At 49.0% G+C, this 21534-nt stretch overlaps 1 protein-coding gene across 10 annotated transcripts in view; it reads left to right on the forward strand.

Annotated features, from left to right (window-relative positions):
• LOC127033659 (gametocyte-specific factor 1-like) overlaps positions 1 to 16785 on the forward strand; it is a 187918-nt gene extending 171133 nt beyond the window's left edge. For 6 of the 10 annotated variants that reach the window (XM_050921744.1, XM_050921743.1, XM_050921748.1 and 3 more), the window contains one exon: positions 16016 to 16785. In XM_050921744.1, coding sequence (XP_050777701.1) covers positions 16016 to 16119 — 104 coding nt within the window. In that variant the 3' untranslated portion in view covers positions 16120 to 16785. Of the gene's footprint in view, positions 1 to 7763; positions 8002 to 16015 lie in introns of those variants that run through there. The other 4 variants (XR_007769159.1, XR_007769160.1, XM_050921747.1 and 1 more) reach the window with 4 other exon arrangements.
• The last annotated feature ends 4749 nt before the right edge of the window (positions 16786 to 21534 follow it).

Here is a 21534-nt window from a genome sequence, read left to right on the forward strand (position 1 = left end):
GCCCAAGCTTTCTGAAGGCTGTCATCTGCTTCCTGCTCAGTCTGGAACTGTTCCCTTGAGGCTGGGGTCACCAGTTCTTCCTCTGATTGTGGACTTGGGCTTGGTCCCTCTGGAAGCAATGTAGGTGAGGGGTTGTTTCCGTTGCTGGTGAACCGCTCTCCGCTGGTGCACCTGAGGGTATTTCAGGCTCTGGCTGAGCCTTTTGGGTATAGCTGTCTGTTGCTTCTGCCAGTTCTGGCTCGCTGGCGCCCTCTGGCTTTGAGTTTGAAGATGTGGTTGCACTTGCTGGTGCTGGTTGCTGTTCCAGTTCCGGGCCTGGGACTGGAGGTGCTGTGGCTGCTTCAGTGGTTGGCATGGAATCCGGGTCCACTACCTCTGTCTGGGTCTCTGGTAACACAGACGGGGCCTCTGTGGACGGCTTAGGAACAGGAATGGGTCTGGAAGCTTGCCTCGTTTGGCTACATGTAACCATTCCCTCTTTCTTGGCCTGCTTCACCTGGTTGGCCAAGTCTTCCCCCAGTAGCATGGGGATAGGATAATTGTCATAGACAGCAAAAGTCCACATTCCTGACCAGCCTTTGTACTGGACAGGCAGTTCAGCTGTAGGCAAGTCTACAGCTTGTGACATGAAGGGGTAAATTGTAACTTTGGCCTTTGGGTTGATGAATTTGGGGTCAACGAAGGATTGGTGGATAGCTGACACTTGTGCCCCCGTGTCTCTCCACGCAGTAACCTTCTTTCCGCCCACTCTCAAATTTTCCCTTCGCTCCAAGGGTATTTGAGAGGCATCCGGGCCTGGGGATCTTTGGTGTGATGGTGGTGTAATGAATTGCACTCACATGGTGTTCTTTGGACAGTTGGCCTTGATATGTCCCAGTTCATTACACTTAAAGCATCTTCCATCTGATGGGTCAGTGGGCCGAGGTGAGTTACTGGAGACTGGTGAGGTGGAAGAATAGGGCGTCTGTGGCTTTACTTGGGTTGTATGTGGGGTCTTTGGCTGTCCTCGATTGTAGGGTTTCTGGTCGGTGTGCCCCCTGGGGTATTCGTTTCCCTTGACCGTAGCTTTTTTGCTTTCTGCCACTTCCATCCATCTGGCTCCAATCTCCCCCGCCTCAGCGAGATTTTTGGGTTTTCCATCTTGTATGTACCGTGTTATGTCCTCAGGAACACCATCCAAGAACTGCTCCATTTGTATGAGGAGGTGCAGTTCTTCCAAGGTTTTAACATTGTGTCCTGATATCCAGGCCTCATAATTTTTCCCAATGTAGTAGGCATGTTTGGGAAATGACACATCTGGTTTCCACTTTTGGGTTCTGAAATGCCGACGGGCATGATTCGGGGTTATCCCCATTCTGTATCTGGCCTTGGTTTGAAAAAGTTTATAGTTGTTCATATTCCCCTTAGGCATTTCACTGCCACCTCGGCTAAAGGTCCACTGAGCTGTGGCCTCAATTCTACCATGTACTGGTCTTCAGGGATGCTGTACCCAAGACAGGCTCTTTCAAAATTTTCCAAGAAGGCCTCGGTGTCATCACCTGCCTTGTAGGTGGGAAATTTCCTGTGCTGTGGAACAATAATTGGCGAAGGGTTGTTAGGATTGGCTGGAGCAGGTTGCTTAGCCTTTTCTAATTCAATGACCTGTCCGTGGGTCTCCCTCTGTTTTTCCAACTCTCGTTGGTAGGCTGCATTCTTGGCTTCTTCTTGTTTTTGTAGCCTTTCCATCTCTTGTTTGTGAATTGCCTCATCTCTGGCCATCTGTGTTCTGAACAGTTCTATCTGTTTTTCCATGGCTTCGAGCTGTACTGCCTCTGGTTTTCGTGACATCTTGTTTTCTTGTGTTGGGGTGCCCTCCAGTGTTTATCTTCGGAACTGTAGGTTCTGTTGCCTCCTGGGGTCTGCCTAGCAACAGTGCCTTTTCCCCTTTTTTCCTAGCTAATTTTTTTCAATGTAAAGTAAACCAGAAAAACCACTTTATTTGCATGAGTATAGTGCTGGTATATGATTCCCAATGGGAGTGCTATTGTCCGACAAAAGACCTGTTTGTCACAGCTTAATTGTTTCTTGCTTAATATGCAAGCCACAACTGCCAGAGAGAGCAGAGAAAAAAAATTCTCTCTGGTTCCCTTTTAAAACAAAACTGTTTCTCTCTGCTAAAAAGCCCCTAGCAGAGAAAAGAAAAATATAATATTCCTACTGGCTTCTGGATTCCGTCTCACCACTGCCACTCATGTCAAATCACCTAATCCCAGATTTGGACCTTAGCGTCCAAAATATGGGGGTTAGCATGAAGACCTCCAAGCTTAGTTACCAGCTTGGACCTGGTACTGCTGCCACCACCCAAAAAATTAGAGTGTTTTGGGGCACTCTGGTCCCCCCAAAAACCTTCTCTGGGGACCCCAAGACCCAAATCCCTTGAGTCTCACAACAAAGGGAAATAATTCTTTTTCCCTTCCCCCCTCCAGGTGCTCCTGGAGAGCTACACAGAAGCAAACTCCGTGAGTGTAAACAGAGGGACTCCCCCTCCCCGTTCCCAGTCCTGGAAAACAGAATTACCTCCCTCTTCACCCAGAGGGAATGCAAATTCAGGCTAGTCAATCTAACACACACAGATCTCCCTCTGACTTCTTCCTCCCACCAATTCCCTGGTGAGCTGCAGACCCAATTCTCTGGAATTTCCCACTAAAGAAAAACTCCAACAGGTCTTAAAAAGAAAGCTTTATATAAAAAGAAAGAAAAATACATAAAAATGGTCTCTCTGTATTAAGGTGACAAATACAGGGTCAATTGCTTAAAAGAATATTGAATAAACAGCCTTATTCAAAAAGAATACAGTTCAAAGCACTCCAGCAACTATAGACATGTAACTACAAAAACAACAAACCCTTTGGTACTCACAACTTGGAAACAGAAGATTAGAAAGCAAGAAATAAAAATCACTCCTCATCCGAGAGAGCGTACAGGCAGGCAGACAAAGACTTCACACACAACAAACCCTCCACCCCGATTTGAAAAAGTCTTGTTTCCTGATTGGTCCTCTGGTCAGGTGGTTCAGATTACTTCTTTCCAGGTGAAAGAGACATTAACCCTTAGCTATCTGTTTATGACAGGGCCCCACTGGGTGTTTAGCAGGCTTCCTGCTTCTGATGTACTTAAAAAACATTTTGTTATTACCTTTTGAGTTTTTGGCTAGCCGTTCTTCAAACTCCTCTTTGGCTTTTCTTATTACACTCTTGCACTTAAGCTGGCAGTGTTTGTGCTCCTTTCTATTTGCCTCACTAGGATTTGACTTCCACTTTTTAAAGGAAGTCTTTCTATCTCAATGCTTCTTTTACATAGTGGTTAAGCCACAGTGGCTCTTTTAGTTCTTTTACTGTGTTTCTTAATTTGGGGTATACATTGAAGTTGGGTCTCTATTATGGTGTCTTTAAAAAGGGCCCATGCAACTTGCAGGGATTTCACTTCAGTCACTGTATCTTTTAACTTTTGTTTAACTAACCCCCTCGTTTTGTAACCTCCTCTTGATAGAATTCAAAGAGTGTGGTTTAGATCATGGCTGGTCAACAAGAAAAATGTAAGACCAACTATCCAATGCCACGTACCGATGAGCTATTGGAAAAGTTGGGACGTGCCCAGTTCATCTCTACAATAGACTTAACCAAGGGGTACTGGCAAGTACCGCTAGATGAACCTGCCAAGGAGAGGTCAGCATTCGTCACCCATGCGGGGGTGTATGAATTCAATGTCCTTCCTTTCGGCCTTCGAAATGCACCCGCCACCTTCCAGAGGCTGGTAGATGGTCTACTAGCTGGACTGGGAGAATTTGCAGTTGCCTACCTCGATGATGTGGCCATTTTTTCAGACTCCTGGCCCGAACACCTACTACACCTGGAAAAGGTCTTTGAGCGCATCAGGCAGGCCGGACTAACTGTTAAGGCCAAAAAGTGTCAAATAGGCCAAAACAGAGTGACTTACCTGGGGCACCAGGTGGGTCGAGGAACCATAAACCCCCTACAGACCAAGGTGGATGCTATCCAAAAGTGGCCTGTCCCACGGTCCAAGAAGCAGGTCCAATCCTTCTTAGGCTTGGCCGGATACTACAGGCGATTTGTACCACACTACAGCCAAATCGCTGCCCCACTGACCGACCTGACCAAAAAGACCCAGCCAAATGCAGTTAAGTGGACTGATGAGTGTCAAAAGGCCTTTTCCCAACTTAAGGCAACGCTCATGTCTGACCCTGTACTCAGGGCCCCGGATTTTGACAAGCCATTCCTAGTAACCACGGGTGCATCCGAGCGCGGTATAGGAGCAGTGCTCATGCAGGAAGCAACAGATCACAACTTCCATCCTGTCGTGTTTCTCAGCAAGAAACTGTCTGAGAGGGAAAGTCACTGGTCAGTCAGTGAAAAGGAATGCTATGCCATTGTGTACGCCCTGGAAAAGCTACGCCCATATGTTTGGGGACGGCGGTTCCAACTACAAACTGACCATGCTGCACTAAAGTGGCTTCATACTGCCAAGGGGAACAACAAGAAACTTCTTCGTTGGAGTTTAGCTCTCCAAGATTTTGATTTTGAAATTCAACACATCATAGGAGCTTCTAACAAAGTAGCTGATGCACTCTCCCATGAGAGTTTCCCAGAATTCAGTAGTTAAAACGTGTTCTTAAAATGTAGAAGTCTGTTAGTTATATACTTAGTGGTATATGTAAAGGTGCATGTCTTGTAGTAATCTGTTTATTTTAAAGTTCTAGAAGGAAATCGCCGCCAGTGAGCTCCCCCACTGTCTGCAATTTGGGGGGCGTGTCATAAACAGATAGGTAAGGGTTAATGTCTCTTTCACCTGAAGCACCTGACCAGAGGACCAATCAGGAAACCGGATTTTTTCAACTTTGGGTGGAGGGAATTTTGTGTCAGAGGTCTTTGTCTGTCTGCCTGCTTTCTCTGAGCTTTGGAGAAGTAGTTTCTGCTTTCTAATCTTCTGTTTCTAAGTGTAAGGACAAAGATATTCATGCAAATACCAAAGAAAAGAAACCATATAACTTACTATCTGATCTAAGTGCTGGAGTGCTTTGATTTGTATTCTTTTTGAATAAGGCTGTTTATTCATATTTCTTTTAAGCAATAACCCTGTCTTTTGTCACCTTAATACAGAGAGACCATTTGTATGTATTTTTCTTTCTTTTTTATATAAAGCTTTCTTTTAAAACCTGTTGAAGTTTTCATTACTGGGAAATTTCAGGGAAATTTAGTCTGTACTCACCAGGGAATTGGTGGGAGGAAGAAATCAGGGGGAGATCTGTGTGTGTTGGATTTGCTAGCCTGATTTTGCATTCCCTCTGGGTGAAGAGGAAAGTGCTTTTGTTTCCAGGACTGGGAACGGAGAGGGGGAGTCACTCTGTTTGGATCCCCAGAGCTTGTGTCTGTGTATCTCTCCAGGAGCACCTGGAGGGGGGAAGGGAAAAAGGATTATTTCCCTTTGTTGTGAGACTCAAGGGATTTGGGTCTTGGGGTCCCCAGGGAAGGTTTTTCAGGTGGACCAGAGTGCCCCAAAACACTCTAATTTTTTGGGTGGTGGCAGCAAGTACCAGGTCCAAGCTGGTAACTAAGCTTGGAGGTTTTCATGCCAACCTCCATATTTTGGACGCTAAGGTCCAAATCTGGGACTAAAGTTATCTGGCTTCTGGATTTTGTCTATTCCGTAACCGCTGCCACTCATATCATAACTTTAGTCCCAGATTTGGACCTTAGCGTCCAAAATATGGGGGTTAGCATGAAAACCTCCAAGCTTAGTTACCAGCTTGGACCTGGTACTTGCTGCCACCACCCAAAAAATTAGAGTGTTTTGGGGCACTCTGGTCCACCTGAAAAACCTTCCCTGGGGACAAATCCCTTGAGTCTCACAACAAAGGGAAATAATCCTTTTTCCCTTCCCCCCTCCAGGTGCTCCTGGAGAGATACACAGACACAAGCTCTGGGGATCCAAACAGAGTGACTCCCCCTCTCCGTTCCCAGTCCTGGAAACAAAAGCACTTTCCTCTTCACCCAGAGGGAATGCAAAATCAGGCTAGCAAATCCAACACACACAGATCTCCCTCTGATTTCTTCCTCCCACCAATTCCCTGGTGAGTACAGACTCAATTTCCCTGAAATTTCCCAGTAACGAAAACTTCAACAGGTTTTAAAAGAAAGCTTTATATAAAAAAGAAAGAAAAATACATACAAATGGTCTCTCTGTATTAAGGTGACAAAAGACAGGGTTAATTGCTTAAAAGAAATATGAATAAACAGCCTTATTCAAAAAGAATACAAATCAAAGCACTCCAGCACTTATATTCATGCAAATACCAAAGAAAAGAAACCATATAACTTACTATCTGATCTCTTTGTCCTTACACTTAGAAACAGAAGATTAGAAAGCAGAAACTACTTCTCCAAAGCTCAGAGAAAGCAGGCAGACAGACAAAGACCTCTGACACAAAATTCCCTCCACCCAAAGTTGAAAAAATCCGGTTTCCTGATTGGTCCTCTGGTCAGGTGCTTCAGGTGAAAGAGACATTAACCCTTAGCTATCTGTTTATGACACCAGGGACTCCAGCCCCAGAGCACCCATGGAGGCAGCGCCTATGCCAACCTCAATGCACGGGGCCATGCAATGTTGCCAACTCCCATGATTTTTTGACAGTTCTCACAATATTTGATCAGTTTCTTCAAGTGGCAGTTCCTAGATGCAGGCCACTAGGAAAGAATCTCAGCTTTCATTTAAAAAAGGTAAGTCTATGGCCCTCATGGTTGTGGAGAAAAGCTTTAAAATGAGATCTGACCAAGACCCTAACATCTCTGAAACCAGCAGATGAATAACATACGCTCAATATTTTTCATATTTTTAAAAAGCTCATGATTATTAAGCCAATCTCATGGGCCTGACTCCTGATTTTTGAACATCGGGGTTGGCGATACTCTTCGGTTATGCCACGATCTCTTGAGAAACACCAGCAGAACCAGTTGTCTGGTAAATGTGCTGAATTCTTTTGACATCTTCAACTCTAAAAGGAAGATGAAAGAATGGGGAGTTTCAATTTTAAACAACAACAACACAGGCCCTCATGCTGCCTCTCCCCTATGCCTGCCCATGGGGAGCCCTGAATCATGGTCATTCATCCAGAAATGTGTGAAAATTATGCAGCAATGGCAGGTTGACAAGGTGTACCTGGCACTTTGTGGCCTCCTGCTTGAGGCCCTGAGGTCCTACTATATCACAACCCAAAAAGGAGCAGCAAAGGTGGGTCCTGCAGGTCTGCCTAGTAAGGCTGCAGAGAACCAGCCAATCAGAGCCCAGCAGGCTCAGATAAAAAAAGGTACAGAGGCAGACTGCAGGTCAGTCCCTAGCTGGGGCCAGAGTGGTGAGGAGCAGGACTGTGCTCTGGCCAAAGTTGCTCAACATGCTGCATTTGCGAAACCTAGGAGCTCACAGCTCTAGGACTAAGTCAACGGACGGAGATAGAGAGACCAGGTGGGAAGAGGCCCAGCGAATGCAGCAACAACCAATTAAAGGAGGCCATACAGAGTTGCTGTTTATAGGGTTCATGGGATGGGATCTAGAGCAGTGGGCAGGCTGTTGTCCCCGCTTGCACTAACAAAGTGGACTAAGCCCCAGGAAGGGGACAAGGCTTGTTCCAAAGAGCAGGATTCAAACGGCCCAGAGATGGGATTGAAGCATCTAGAGAGAGGTGACAGTTGTTGAACTCTTTCCTACTTCAGAAGGTGTTCATCCATTTTTGACTGTGTGACTTGGCCAGAGGGCAGAGCCGCTGAAGGTGACAACCTACAGGGGGCGCCAGGAGCAGGAGGAAATACTTCAGTACCAGATGCAGCAGCAGGAGTCAGTCAAGAGGTGATTGTCCCCCCATTACAGGCAGCAAGTGGTAAGGTTGTAAATGGGTTTCACTTACTACTATTTCAATATTATTGCCTAGAAGCCCCAGATGAGATTGAGGCCTTCTTGTTCCAGATGCTGCACAGACCCCAACTGATACTAACACCCTGTTGTTCTGGGCACTGCACAGTGACAAAATGAGAGACACGCACTTGTCTCTGTGCTGAAAATCTTACAATACAAATAGACAAGGAATGTTACCCATTTCACAGGTAATGAAACTGAGGCACAGGGAAATGAAGTGACTCTTTCAAGTCAGCAGCAAAACTGGGAATTGAAGCCAGATCTTCTGAGGTCTAGCCCATGCCTTAGCCAAAACACAAGCCAACACCAGCCAACACCTATCAGCTGGGGCTCAGACTCCATTTGGAGGAGCAGGGTCTGAGTACCAACTCACTGTTACTGTGATGTTCTCAGTGCCCATGATGTCCTGCACAGTGACACCCATGCAGTCCAGGTGGGTGCAGGCTTGTTACAGTGTTGAGGGTCCCAGAGGAAAATTGGGCAGTTAACAACAACGTTTATTCAGGGAGATCCAGCCAATGACCCCCTGAGGGGGATTGTGGTGGAAAGAACAGGTCAGACCCAGGACTGCATTGAGGCAATCCAGGGGCATTAGGCCCTGCCCCTGTACAATGGTCCCAAGGTTAGGTGGATTGGCATGGACCACCTGCTGGATGAGTGGAGACTCACCACCACATTTCTCCCCTGTTCAGATGACTGCTTCCATACTTTGTTTGAGCTGGGGTCTGTCTTGGAGGACACAGGTCTCGCTTCCCATTCATCCAATCAGTGGCTGTTTATGGGAGCCCCAGGCACATGCCTACTCCTGGGACGGACCAATTGCATCTACGCCAAGGCTTCCCCAGCAGCATCAATATCTCAGCCAATGAGACACTGGGAGAAATGTGACTTCATCAGAACAAAATCTCATTGGACAATCAGTGATCCTAGGAAGAGAACAATGTTATCCAACAACTTCTAAGAGCTGCTTCCACCTCGTCTGGTTGTCCTATTCCCAACAATAATCTACAGACCTGTCTGAGCTATGGTCAGATCCCCAGCAGATGTATGTCTGCTCAGCTCTGCTAAATTTGAATGAGCTACATCAACTTCCACCAGCCATGCAACAGACCCCTTGGGTCAGACTCTCTGCACCCTTGAGATGTAGAGAACAAAAAAGATTCACCAAGTCCAACGAGGAATAGAAACATTTGCTTTATCCTCTCACCTAGATAATCCTGGTGATGTGACAGATTTCTCTTGGAATCTCTTCTAATCGTATCTCGATCCAGCTGGGCTTCGGCAAGACCCTGGGACACTCTAAACATGAAACTTTTGATAGCAGATTAAAATGTGTGAGCATGGGAAACCCATATCTGTGGGGATATTAGTGCTGCTGTAAAGTGCATTTTCCTCCCAGTTACCACCCAAGACTGCTGATGTCCATTCCCTTATGCCAGCTGTGATCCTCCGCTATAGGCGCACTGTGCTCAACACAGGGATTCATTATTCTGGATATCAGCTTGGTACAATGTAGAGGTGTATTAGGGCTGCTCTATGTTACACTGAGCTGCCAGTGGCCCCAAGATGTGCAGTGCAGCTGCCACTGTTACACACGGGTGCGGAATGTGACTAGAGAGCTCAATGGAGCATAGCAAAGCCGAGAGTGGAAAGGTTCAGCCTTCGCAGAGCAGTGCAGGGCTCTGACTGCTGTGCAGAGCAGAAAGTTGGCTACTTCTACGAGGAGCCTGTCTCGGTTTGTGTGTGGTTAGCTCGTTGCAAAGTTAAAAAGGAAAGGAATGCATTTGTCAGGCCCAAGCTCTCCTTCTGTTAATGTGGAAGAGGCAACTGTGGCAGTGCACTGTGCCTTGCCCACATTGCATTGTTCTCACTCCCTATATTCCCTCTCTGCTAGCAGGAGCCGCAGCCAATCCTTTGCACTGTCCCAGCACACAGTTGAAAAAAGAAAAATGTTGTATGAATATTTTAACAACCTTGAAATTGTTACCACAAACATGGCCTAGTTACTGATTTTGGGTGGTATTTTTCTGAGATTTCGAAGCACAAATCTTATGGAAAGCTAGCGGGAGTTATTCTAAAGACATCCCATCCCTTTGAGAATCCTGTCACCTTATCTCAGAGTTGGGTGAAAGTTACCTAGCACGGGCAAGTGCTCCATAATTAACATCACAGCTGAGCCTCCATTCTCAGCCCAATTTTGTGCCCTACTGCTAAAATCCACCAAAAACTAGTCAAAACAGCCTCATTCTTGGCAGGTGAGATCTGAGGCCGAGGTAGAAATGAACAGGAGACTTACATTGCCCAAGGTTCACCACGATGAAAGCTGTGGTCACTGCAATGCAAATCACCAGCAGGATATACAGGATCGCAATGGCCTTTCCTTGGGTGGAGCTGGAGAGGCAAAGAGTTGTGGGGAGCAACACTGGTTAGATCTCTCAATGCGGGATCATCCCCTTCTACATTCCCTTTTGGGAGAGACTGAACATAGTTCCCTACAAGAGAAGATGACTGGACAAAGGGAGGTGAGGGATTCACAGTAGGGTAAATACCTTGAGGTAGTTCTCAGCCTTGTCTGTGTTCCATTTTCCATGTTGGGAGTCCTTCTCGCTTTTGGCAATATGGGGAGGGAAGGTGAGTGTGACCCCCAAATTGAGAAGCCCCTGCCTTCAAGGGAGCATGAGAATCCTCTCAGGCTCTAACGGGAAGATACGGGCAGGCTCACAGGTGGTAGGGTGACCAGATGTCCTGATTTTATAGGGACAGACCCAATTTTTGTGTCTCTCTTATATAGGCTCCTATTATCCCCAACCCCATCCCGATTTTTCACACTTGCTGTCTGGTCACCCTACCCACAGGACCAGTTTCATCCCTCGAATAGCAACACTAAAGACACTGGACTGACCCAGCGATGAGTTTGCCCCATGATAAGAAAGGAGTTTATATGAATGACTGAAATATCCAGACTTAACCAAGACACTACTTGGGAGAGAGAAAGAAACAGTCCTGATTGTTGGCACCGACCAACTTCAAATTAGCGAAGCCAGGAATCGAACACAGACCTCCTGACTCCCAGGGCAGCTCCTTAATCACAAGCCCACCCTTCCTCAGGCCAGCTCACCTTTACTGCGTTTCCCAGGTGTGCTGCTTCCTCCCTGCACTGTCAGTTCCACCTGCTCAGAATTGTCCCATTTGGGATAGGAGCTGTCCGGGTGCATGGCTGTGGATATCTCTGTTCTGCTCCTTGCCGTCAGTGCAGTTGATATGGATATGAGCCGTCATCATGACTTTCGAGGGCAATGGACACCCATGGTCACATTTCCCATTCTCACAATTACCGACTCCGCTAATGCAGGGTTTTGTCCTCCCCTGTGCATCCACAGGGCAGAGTCTAGGGAAGGCAGGTTGTGTAATTGAATGTGGTCTATGGGGGTTTCAGGAGCGGGTCACTTGATCCTGCAAACAATTGCCCTGTTCACCATTATGGAAGTGGTGTGCGAAGCAACCGCAGCTCACCCAGCGGGGATGTCACCGTGGGAAGAGCTGATTGGAGGTCAAAAGAGAGAAAACTCAGTGTCGTCCTGGGGCAGGCTGCTGTTTACAACTGTTATGGCTCCCCCGGCTAGCCAGTCGTGCTCAGGAACCCAGTCCGACAGTGTCATGCAGGGATCGACAAGGATCTGTGCTGATTTCTCTCTCATGAGAGGAAGATTGGGGCCTCAGGTGGTGGAAAGAGTCCCGGACCCGTGTCACTCTTGCTAGGTGTAGCTGAGAAACACCTTTGGGGGCAGCTCCTCAGATGGTGGGAATGGTCAGAGCTGAAATCAGTGTCAATTCACAGCAGCTGAGGATCGACCACTGCTTTCCTTTGGTCTTTTTGCAGAGCGATCTGAGCTGCAAAGGGTCGGGGGGTTCCCAAACCCAAGTGCCTTAAAGTGCAGCCCTGCTAGCAAAAGAGCATCCAGTAACTTGTGCAGATTGTCTATCTGCAGTAAAACAACAAACAGGAAACCATCCCCATCAGTAAGTGTAATTCACAGCTGCTTGGATGCAAACCCTGCTAGTGTTGGGGAAGAGGAGAGAGAGATTTAGGAGCTAAACTGTCCAGGTGAGGTTTTTCATGGCCCTGGGACAGACTGAATGGCACCCCCAGACCCCGTTGTCCTAATTCCCTCCCCTCACACACACTTCCCTTTTTATCTGGAGAATATTTTCCGATGCTAGACATCTGAGGCATTCGCTACAGGAGCAGGTCACTGGAAGGAGGGTGGTGATGGGAAAGCGGGGACCGGGCGGGGGTGGGGGTCAGGGGACATTCCTTCCAATTAAGGTGAAAGAGAGAGACACCAGGAGCCTTTTACCAAAAGAAGAAAGAAGTGGGGGAAAGAAACAAGCTTGGTGTTTAGACTTTAAGGAGTGAAACTCTCTGATCTCGCTTCCAGTCTGGGTGGGAAGTGAAGTTCTGCACTGAAAGAAGAGCAAATGCAAAAGAGAGTCCCCTTCAATAAGACAAGATGCCCCCAGTAAACCAAGTGATGAATACAAGCCCCATCTTCCTCTTGAATCTAAGAGATGTCCTTGGAATGAGGCAGGGCCACCCAGAGGTGGGGCAAGTGGGGCAATTTGCCCTGGGTCCTGCAGGGGCCCCCACAAGAGTATAGTATTCTATAGTATTGCAACTTTTTTATGGAAGGGGCCCCCGAAATTGCTTAGCCCCAGGTCCCCTGGATTCTCTGGGCAGCCAGAAAGAGGTTAAAGAGCTATCAGCAGCCATTGCTGAGCAGAGTGGAAAACAACACAAATTACGTGCTGTGTACTTGGTAGTCCATTCACCCAATGATGACAAATCTGTGCAGATCATCTATTGTTGGTCTCATGGTGTGCCCTCTGATGACTGTGCAAGCCAATTCTAGAGGTGCATATTTTGCTGCAGATGGTGCATGGGAAGTTTGCGGTCAGTGGATTGTGCACTGCTGATGCTCTGTGACGTCGTTCGTGTGCCTCTTGTAGACGCCGGCAGTGGCCTTCCTCAAAGGCGATGCAGGTATTTCTGACTGTTGCACGACACTGAGGACGCCACCAGCGACAGAACACAAGGTCCCTAGGTTTGATACTGCTGTACTGCAGATTGGCTTTGATGGAGTCCTTGTAATGTTTCTGTGGATGACCTATATGCCAGATGCCCTGGGAGAGCTCATCATACAGAAGCTGACGGGGGATTCTGTTGGCATCCCTGTGGCTGACATGACCGGTCCAATGTAGCTGCGACTTCATGACCATCATTTCGATGCTTATCATCTGGGCTCTCTCGAGAACCTCGAGATTGGGCACTTTGTCTTGCCGCAGGTCTTCATGATGTAGTGGAGGCAGCGCATGTGGAATGCTTTGAGCTGCTTGATGTGGCACCGATATACTGTCCCTGTTTCGCACCTGTACAAAAGAGATGAGAGAATAGCTCTGTACACAAGCAGTTTATACGCCTTTTTCATGACAGCATGACAGGCGAAGTGTTGTCTGATGGAGTCACATCAGCCCCCTTCAACATCACCAACGGTGTGAAACAAGTATGTGTACGTGCTGTGTAAACATGTGTAAAAGCCACCAAAATAAAATAAAAAAAAGGGGAAGGAGGGCAGCTAAAAATTTTCTTTGCTTGGGGCAGCAAAAAACGTAGAGCTAGCCCTGCAGAGAGGCCAGAAAAGCAGCCCAGGGAGCTGGAGGCAGAGCAGCAGCCAGGCTGAGGCAGAGTGATGGAGCTGGGGCTGGAGCAGTCTGGAGCCAGGTGTGGTGTGCAGCTGGGGAGAGCAAGGGGGGACTCTGGGCAGTTTGCCCTGCACAGGGAGATGGCTCAGCCAAGAGGCTCTGCAGGCCAGACTTGTAGGGGGATTGTAACCCTGACAGGTTGGGGGGTTGGAGACAGGGCAGGGGGTTTGGCAGGGGCTGGCTGTGGGCACGGGGTGCAGAGCTGGCTGCAGGCGGGGGGGGGGGCGGCTGATGTGGGCAGGGCAGGGGGTGCAGCAGAGGCAGCTGGAGCCCCGGCCCTTTAAATTGCCCCCAAGCCTCCTGCTATCCCAGGGCTCTGGGGGCTATTTAAAGGGCCCGGGGCTCCCCTGCTTCTACCCCGCCTCGGATCTTTTAAATAGCCATGGGAGCTCTGGGGAATGCATGGGGGCGGCGGGTCTCCAGTGGCTATTTAAAGGACAGGGTGGCAGAGGCAGCTGGAGCCCTGGCCCTTTAAATAGCCCCCGGAGCCCCCCACTATCCCAGGGCTCTGGGGGCTATTTAAAGGACTTGGAGTTCCAGCTGGGAGAGTGGGGCTGCAGGGTAGGGCTTGCCGCACTCCAGCCGGAGCTCCAGCCAGGAGAGCGGGGCTTGCCGTACTCCAGTTGGAGCTCCAGCCAGGAGAGCGGGGCTTGCCGCGCTCTGGCCAGAGCTCCAACTGGGAGAATGGGGCTTGCTGCGCTCCGACTGGAGCTCCAGCCAGGAGAGCGGGGCTGCGGGGCAGCTTTCCGTGCTCCGACCGGAGCTCAAGCCGGGAGAGCGGGGCTGCGGGGCAGCCGCGCTCCAGCAGGCGCTTTGGTCAGGGGAGCGTGGCCATGGAAGACCCCGGAGCAGACCTCAGCCAGGGTAAGTAAAAAAAAAATTTAAAAGGCGCCTAAGGCACGGGACCCTCTTAGCCGTGGGGCCCGATTCCCAGGAATCGGCTGAATCGGCCTAAAGCCGGCCCTGATTGGGGTGATGCTGGGAAGAAGGAAGGGTTCTGCCACCTAGAGCCTGAGGCTGCTGCTGGGCTCAGGATGTCGGGCTCTGCTGAATGGCTAAGTAGGTACTGAGCAAAGCCAGTGGGGAACATCAGTGAAACATTTTTGTCAAAACGCTGATCTCCGTGAACACCTCATGGGAAAGGGTTCTTTGGGCTTTGACACACACGGCAACTTGGAAAATCTGAGTCCCATCCTTTTGGCTCTTGAAACCAGAAAATCCAGTTTTCTGGCTCAAAATCAAGGCCAGCTCCAGACACCAGCCAACCAAGCACATGCTTGGAGCAGCACCTTGGGGAGGGGCGGTGCTCGGGTTTTTTTTTGTTTTTTCGGCAGTGCGTCGCTTGGAGGGGCAGGGGCTTTGGGCTGTACAGCGCTCGGGGGGGGGGCTTGTGCCGCACGGTGCTTGGGGGGTGGGGCGGGAGCTTGGTGCAGCACTCGAGGGAGGTGGAGTCTTTGGGAGGTGTGGCGCTCGGATGGGGGGGCGGGGGCTTCAGGTGGCACGGTGGTGGGACGGTGGGGTGGAACTCTTCTTTTTTGTTCGGGGGCTTGTTCAAAATGACTGTTTGAAACTAATCCATAGTTAAACAAAATAGTCAAACAAAACATTTTCACTTGAACCAAATTGGGAGACGGGTTGATAAACCTGGTGGATTTTTTGTTTTTGTTTGGCTTTTATTTTGTCCTGCTTTGGGACAGGAAACTCACGTTTCCTCAGGCAGGAATTGGCTGTGATGAGAATCTGGCCCCACGGCTGTACTGAGAACTCTGGACATCAGTGTCTGTACTGAGCACTGTAGGACTGATGGCATCAGCTCTGCGTGAGACCCATTTATAGCAGTGGAACCATATTGGCCCCATTGTGTAAGGTCAGGGTGATTGTGGGAAGTTCTCTGGTCTTCCAAGCTAGGGCTGTAGGAGCAAACGCTTCTCAGCTTGTCAAGCTGTTTGGCTTTAAAAGGCTTCTCCATTCTGTGCATGGAAGGAACTTGGGGGAAGATGAGCTTGTGCCCTGGGGAATGAAGGCTGTCCAGCTGGCTGGAGTGAGGTGCGCCCAGCGCAGGAGAGCAAAGACCCTGGACACACTTCAGTCTGACCTGAGTCTGTCTAAAATCTGCTCCACTAAGGAGCATCTCCAATTAAATGTGGCCTCTGACCCCTTGTAATTCTGGGCCTCTGGCTAACAGAACTGAGCCCTGATCCATGTAGACAACTATGTTTCACTCCTAGACAAGCTACCCTGCTTCTCCTCTTCCTTCCAAATCCTGTAACGTGTCATCTCTGCTTGCTTGCAGGGACATCAATGACCTTCAGTCCCAAGATGGAAGTGAAAGAGACCCCAAGATCCTGGCAGTGTCCCCCCTGCCAGGAGAACTGGGAAGCAGATGAGTATCCATGAAGAAACTCTTGTCTCGGTCACTGGCATGTGGCACCTATGGCTTACAGGACTTGACTGAAGCTGTGGTACTATAGTGTAGGTGTAATCCACCCCCTCAAGGATGTAGCTAGGTCAGTGGAAGAGGTCTTTCATTGACCTGCCAGTGTCTATACCAGGGCTTAAATTGGCTTAACTACACCTCTCGAGGGATGAATGTTTCACATTCCGAAGGGACATTGTGAGGTCGGCATAAGTTTTAGTGTAGACCAGGCCTTAGAGCGTGAAACCACACACCATGCTGCCTTTAGCGTTACCTGTCACTACTATACCTTGTCTACACATGGAAGCTGACTGGCATTCAGTGATCCTTCCCTGAGTACTTCAGAATCCGTGACTTCAATTCCAGAATAATTCATGTGCTTCATAAGTGAAGAAATCCTGGAATACAATGATGCTTGTTCTGAAATAGCCCCCACCTCATTGGGCCACTATCCCAGAATAGCTACTCTGGTCAACTCCCCCTGTAGATAACTCCGTTTAGACCACTGTGGGCTTTTGTTTTAAATAGGATTAAAGGTTTGGTGTTTGTGGTGGCTAGTGTTTCACTCGACCAGTTTAACACATGCTAGAGTATGACTGCTTTGTCTTGACTCGTTTATTAAACTAAGCTGTATAATGCAACACTTACCAGCTTTAAATTCTAAACATGGTGTCCAGTGGGCAGGGGTCTGAGGGGGTGTGGTTAACATGTCAAATCCTACTATGGCCAAAGTATGCTGTAGCTGGCAAGGCTGTGTCTGCACTTGGGGGACACTTGCAGGCTTACCCCCTGCTGAGCTCCTTTGTCCCACTGAGCTCCCACAGCTTCAATATTGTTGGAATTTGACATCAGGGCTCTGGGGCTGCAGGTTTAATATGGTGGCACTTTGTTCCAGGAGCTGAGGTTTCTCCTGTGCCTGTTGGCTTATCCAAAGCAGTGGGAATCTCTTCCCTGAAACCCCATAGCATGGACAAGGCCAGATCCCCTGCTACTCAAATCAGTGAGAGCAACCACTGGCTCCTCCGGGACAGGACTGAGCCTTCCTGCTGGATCTTGCATAAGTAGTTAACGCATTTCAAGGGACCATTCATGGTGAAGTGGCCTGTTAACACCCCTCCAATCATAAGGGGGAAGGCAGCTGTGGGGCAGGGAGAGTTGTTAGTGGATTATAGCTCCAGTCTCTCTCTCCAGTCCATGATTTTTGGTGTCTAGCAGAGTTAGGAATTTCAGCTTTCAGGCTCATCTTTTGCAGGGGTTGTGCAGGCTTCCTCTGAGGACAAGGACTGAGAGGCTGGATACCGAGGACTTGTCTACAGCTTGTGTAGTCACAGAACAGCGCTGGGAGAGAGCTCTCCCAATGCTCTAAAAAAACCCACCTCCCTGAGGGGTGTGGCTACCAGTGCTGGTGCATAGGCTGTACTAGCATGTTACGGTGCTGACCCATGCAGTGCCCGGAGGGAGGAAAGGGGAGGGGAGAAGTGTTTTTTCACACTCCAAGCAAGAAAGTTGCAGTGCTGTGAAGTGCCAGTGTAGACCAGCCCAGAGTGTTCTTAGCTTATTTTCCTGTGAGTTCATTTGACAGCCTCATGACTGGCTGGCTGGCTTCACCCACGTTGGTGGTTGTGGTGTTTAATGCCTATCAGATCCTGCGCACATCTAGGACCCATGGATCTTGAAAGCGGGGCTGTGGGGGGTGGGGTTTGCAACTGTTTGGGCAGGGTGCGGTGCTGCTTTGAGTTGGTGTCCTGGTCTGTGGGGAGCTTGCTTCTGATGATCTTGGAGAGGCTGAGGAGTGAAGATGAGAAAAGTGAGTTCAGGAAAAATCTTTCCTGGCGAGGTCCCCACTGAGTGTGAGTCTAACTACAACCCATAGAATTGCAGGAGTGGAAGAGACCTCAAGGTCCTCTAGTGCAGTCCCTTGCATTCAAGGTAGGAGTAAGTATTATCTAGACTAGGGGTGGCCAGACTGAGCCAGAAAAGGAGCCAGAATTTACCAATGTACATTGCCAAAGAGCCACAGTAATAATCTCTAAGGTGCCACAAGTACTCCTGTTCTTTTTGTAGATACAGACTAACATGGCTGCTACTCTGAAACCAGTAATAAATCAGCAGCCCTGCTGATCAGGGCCTCCCCCTCCTTCCACACACTTCCCAATGAGCTGTTTAGTGGCATGCAGGAGGCTCTCGGGGTTGGGGGGAGGAGCAAGGGGCTTGGAAGGAGTGAAGTAGGAGCAGCAGGGCTGGCTCCAGGCACCAGAGAAGGAAGCAGTTACCTGCCGTGGCCAATAGAAAGGGGCGCCATGTCTGGGGACTTAGGCAATTCAGCAGGGACCTTTCGCTCCTTCTCCTCGAATTCGGCGGCAGCTCAATCAGGTGTTGGTGTGTGTTTCTTTGCCACATGGGGTGGCAAAAAATGCTGGCACCAGGCCTGGGTGGCAGAGCCAGCTGTTGAGCAGTGAGCACCTCCCGGCACATTGGAAAGTTGGTGCCTGTAGCTCAGCGGCAGAGTTGGTGCCTATACAAGGAACCACATATTAACTTCTGAAGAGCCGCATGTGGCTCTGGAGCCACAGATTGGCCACCTCTGATGTAGACCATCCCTGACAGGTATTTGTCTAACTTGCTTTTAAGAATGTCCAATGATGGGGAGTCCACAACCTCACTGGACAATTTATTCCAGTGCTTAACTGCCCTGACAGGAAGTTCTCTCCGTATGGCTAACCTCAATCTCCCTTACTGCTATTTCAGCCCATTGCTTCTTATCCTAGAATATCAGGGCTGGAAGGGACCTCAGGAGGTATCTAGTCCAACCCCCTGCTCAAAGCAGGACCGATTCCCAACTAAATCATCCCAGCCAGAGCTTTGAGAAGCTCGACCTTAAAAACCTCTAAGGAAGGAGATTCCACCACCTCCCTACGTAACCCATTCCAGTGCTTCACCACACTCCTAGTGAAAGTTTTTTCCCCAATACCCACCTAAACCTCCCCCACTGCAACTTGAGACCATTACTCCTTGTTCTGTCATCTGGTACCACTGAGAACAGTCTAGATGCATCCTTTTTGGAACCCTCTTTCAGGAAGTTGAAAGCAGCTATCAAATCCCCGCTCACTCTTCTCCTCTGCAGACTAAATAATCCCAGTTCCCTCAGCCTCTCCCCATAAGTCATGTACTCCAGCCCCCTAATAATTTTTGTTGCCATCTGCTAGATTCTTTCCAATTTTTCCACATCCTTTATGTAGTGTGGGGCCCAAAACTGGACACAGTACTCCAGATGAGGCCTCACCAATGCCGAATAGAGGTGAATGATCACATCCCTCAATTTGCTGGCAGTGCCTCTACTTATATAGCCCAAAATGCTGTTAGCCTTCCTGGCAATAAGGGCACGCTGGCTCCTGTCCAGCTTCTTGTCCACTAACCTCTAGGTCCTTTTCTGCAGAACTGTCTCAGTCTGTAACAGTGTATGGGATTCTTCCATCCTAAGTGCAGGACTCTGTGCGCTTGTCCTTGTTGAACCTCATCAGATTTCTTCTGGTCCAATCCTCTAATTTGTTTAGGTCCCTCTATACTATCCCTACGCTCCAGTGTATCTACCACTCCTCCCAGTTTAATGTCATCTGCAAACTTGCTGAGGGTGCAGTCCTGCAGATCATTAATGAAGATATTGAACAAAACCAGCACCAGGACTGACCTTTGTGGCACTCCGCTTGATACCAGCTGCTAACTGGACATGGAGCCATTGAGCCTGACAATCTAGCCTGCTTTCTAGCCACCTTATGGCAAGAATACTGTGGGAGACTGTATCAGAAGCTTTGCTAAAGTCAAGGAATAACAGATTACTACTTTCCCCTCATTCAGAGAGCCAGTTCCCTCTTCATAGAAGGCGATTAGGTTAGTCAGGCATGACTTGCCCTTAGTGAATCCATGCTGACTGTTCCATGCTTCAGAATTTTTCCAGGACTGAGGTGAGGCTGATTGGCCTGTAATTCCACAGATCCTTCTCCTGCCCTTATCTTAAAGATGAGCACTACATTAGTCTTTTTCCAGTCATCCGGGACCTCCCTCGATCGCCATGAGTTTTCAAAGATAATGGCCAATGGCTCTGCAATCACATCTGTCAGCTCCTTTAGCACCCTCGGATGCAGCACATCCGGCCCCAGGGACTTGTGCTCCTCCAGCTTTTCTAAAGAGTCTCGAACCACTTCTTTCTGCACAGAGGACTGGTCACCTCCTTCCCCTACCGTGCTGCCCAGTGCTGTAGTCTGGGAGCTGACCTTGTTCATGAAGATGGGCAAAAAAACCATTAAGTACATCAGCTGCTTTTCCCCTATGACTGGAGGGGTTTTAACAAGTCACTTCACCTTCCATGGTCCCTTCCTGTCAGTGTTTAGAATATGTGCTGGCAAATCTGCTCCACCTTCTCTTTAGCTGTGATGCTCTGAGTTCCTTTCCCAGCCCTGAAGATCAGCTCTTCATGGCTCCAAAGCTTGCATCTCCAACTGGCTTTGATCCAATAAAAGATCTGGCCTCCCTTACCCTGCCTCTCTCCTCCTGGGATGGGCGCTGCTGCACCAACACTGCAAACATCTCATGAGTTGTCAGCAGTGTGGGCAGGAAGTCTCTTGCAAGTCTATATCCTGCTCCAACCCTCTGTGCCAGGCCCTTGCCTGTCAATTACAAGCTTAACTGTTGTGCAGGTATAAAACCTCTCTGGGCTGTTACTGAGGGCCTGAGCATGTACCGCACAGGGTGTTGGCAGTGCTCCCAAATCCTAAGAGAGAACCCCTTCCAACAGACCGGCTAGCACCCCGGGCATTGTGATTCCTCTGCATGCCCATGCCCCATATAACCCGGGAGGGCAGCAGGAGCAGGGCTAGCACAGTGAGCACCCATAAGAATGGCCATACTGAGTCAGACCATTGGTCCGTCTAGTCCAGTATCTGGTCTTCTGACAGTGGCCAGCACTAGCTGCTTTAGAGGGAGTGAACAGAACAGGTCAACTTCCAAGTGGTCCGCTCCCAGCTTCTAGCAGTTAGAGGCTTAGGACACCCAGAGCATGGAGTTCCATCTTCCTTCTGAAACACAGCTCAGGAGAACTCTGGAACGGGATCTGTTTCAAGTAAGTGGTCTGGGGAAAGAGCAGGGCCAATGGCCTCCTGTTCATGTGATCTGAGAGTGTAGAGTCTTGGTGTGTTCAAATCGGTCCAGAAGCCTTTCATTGTGCACTCACACTAGGCTTTTCCTCCTGAGATGCAGATGAGCCTGCTGCCACTTCTCCTTTTGTTCTTGGCTTCCAGGCAAACTGTACCTTAAGCGCAAGTCAAAGGTAAGAGGTAACTCTCCTCTTGCGTCTTCTAGCAGCCACTCTGCACCCCTTTGGGAAAAGAGGGCCACAGATC

Source organism: Gopherus flavomarginatus, chromosome 13, assembly GCF_025201925.1.
Source record: "Gopherus flavomarginatus isolate rGopFla2 chromosome 13, rGopFla2.mat.asm, whole genome shotgun sequence".
Taxonomy (NCBI): domain Eukaryota; kingdom Metazoa; phylum Chordata; order Testudines; family Testudinidae; genus Gopherus; species Gopherus flavomarginatus.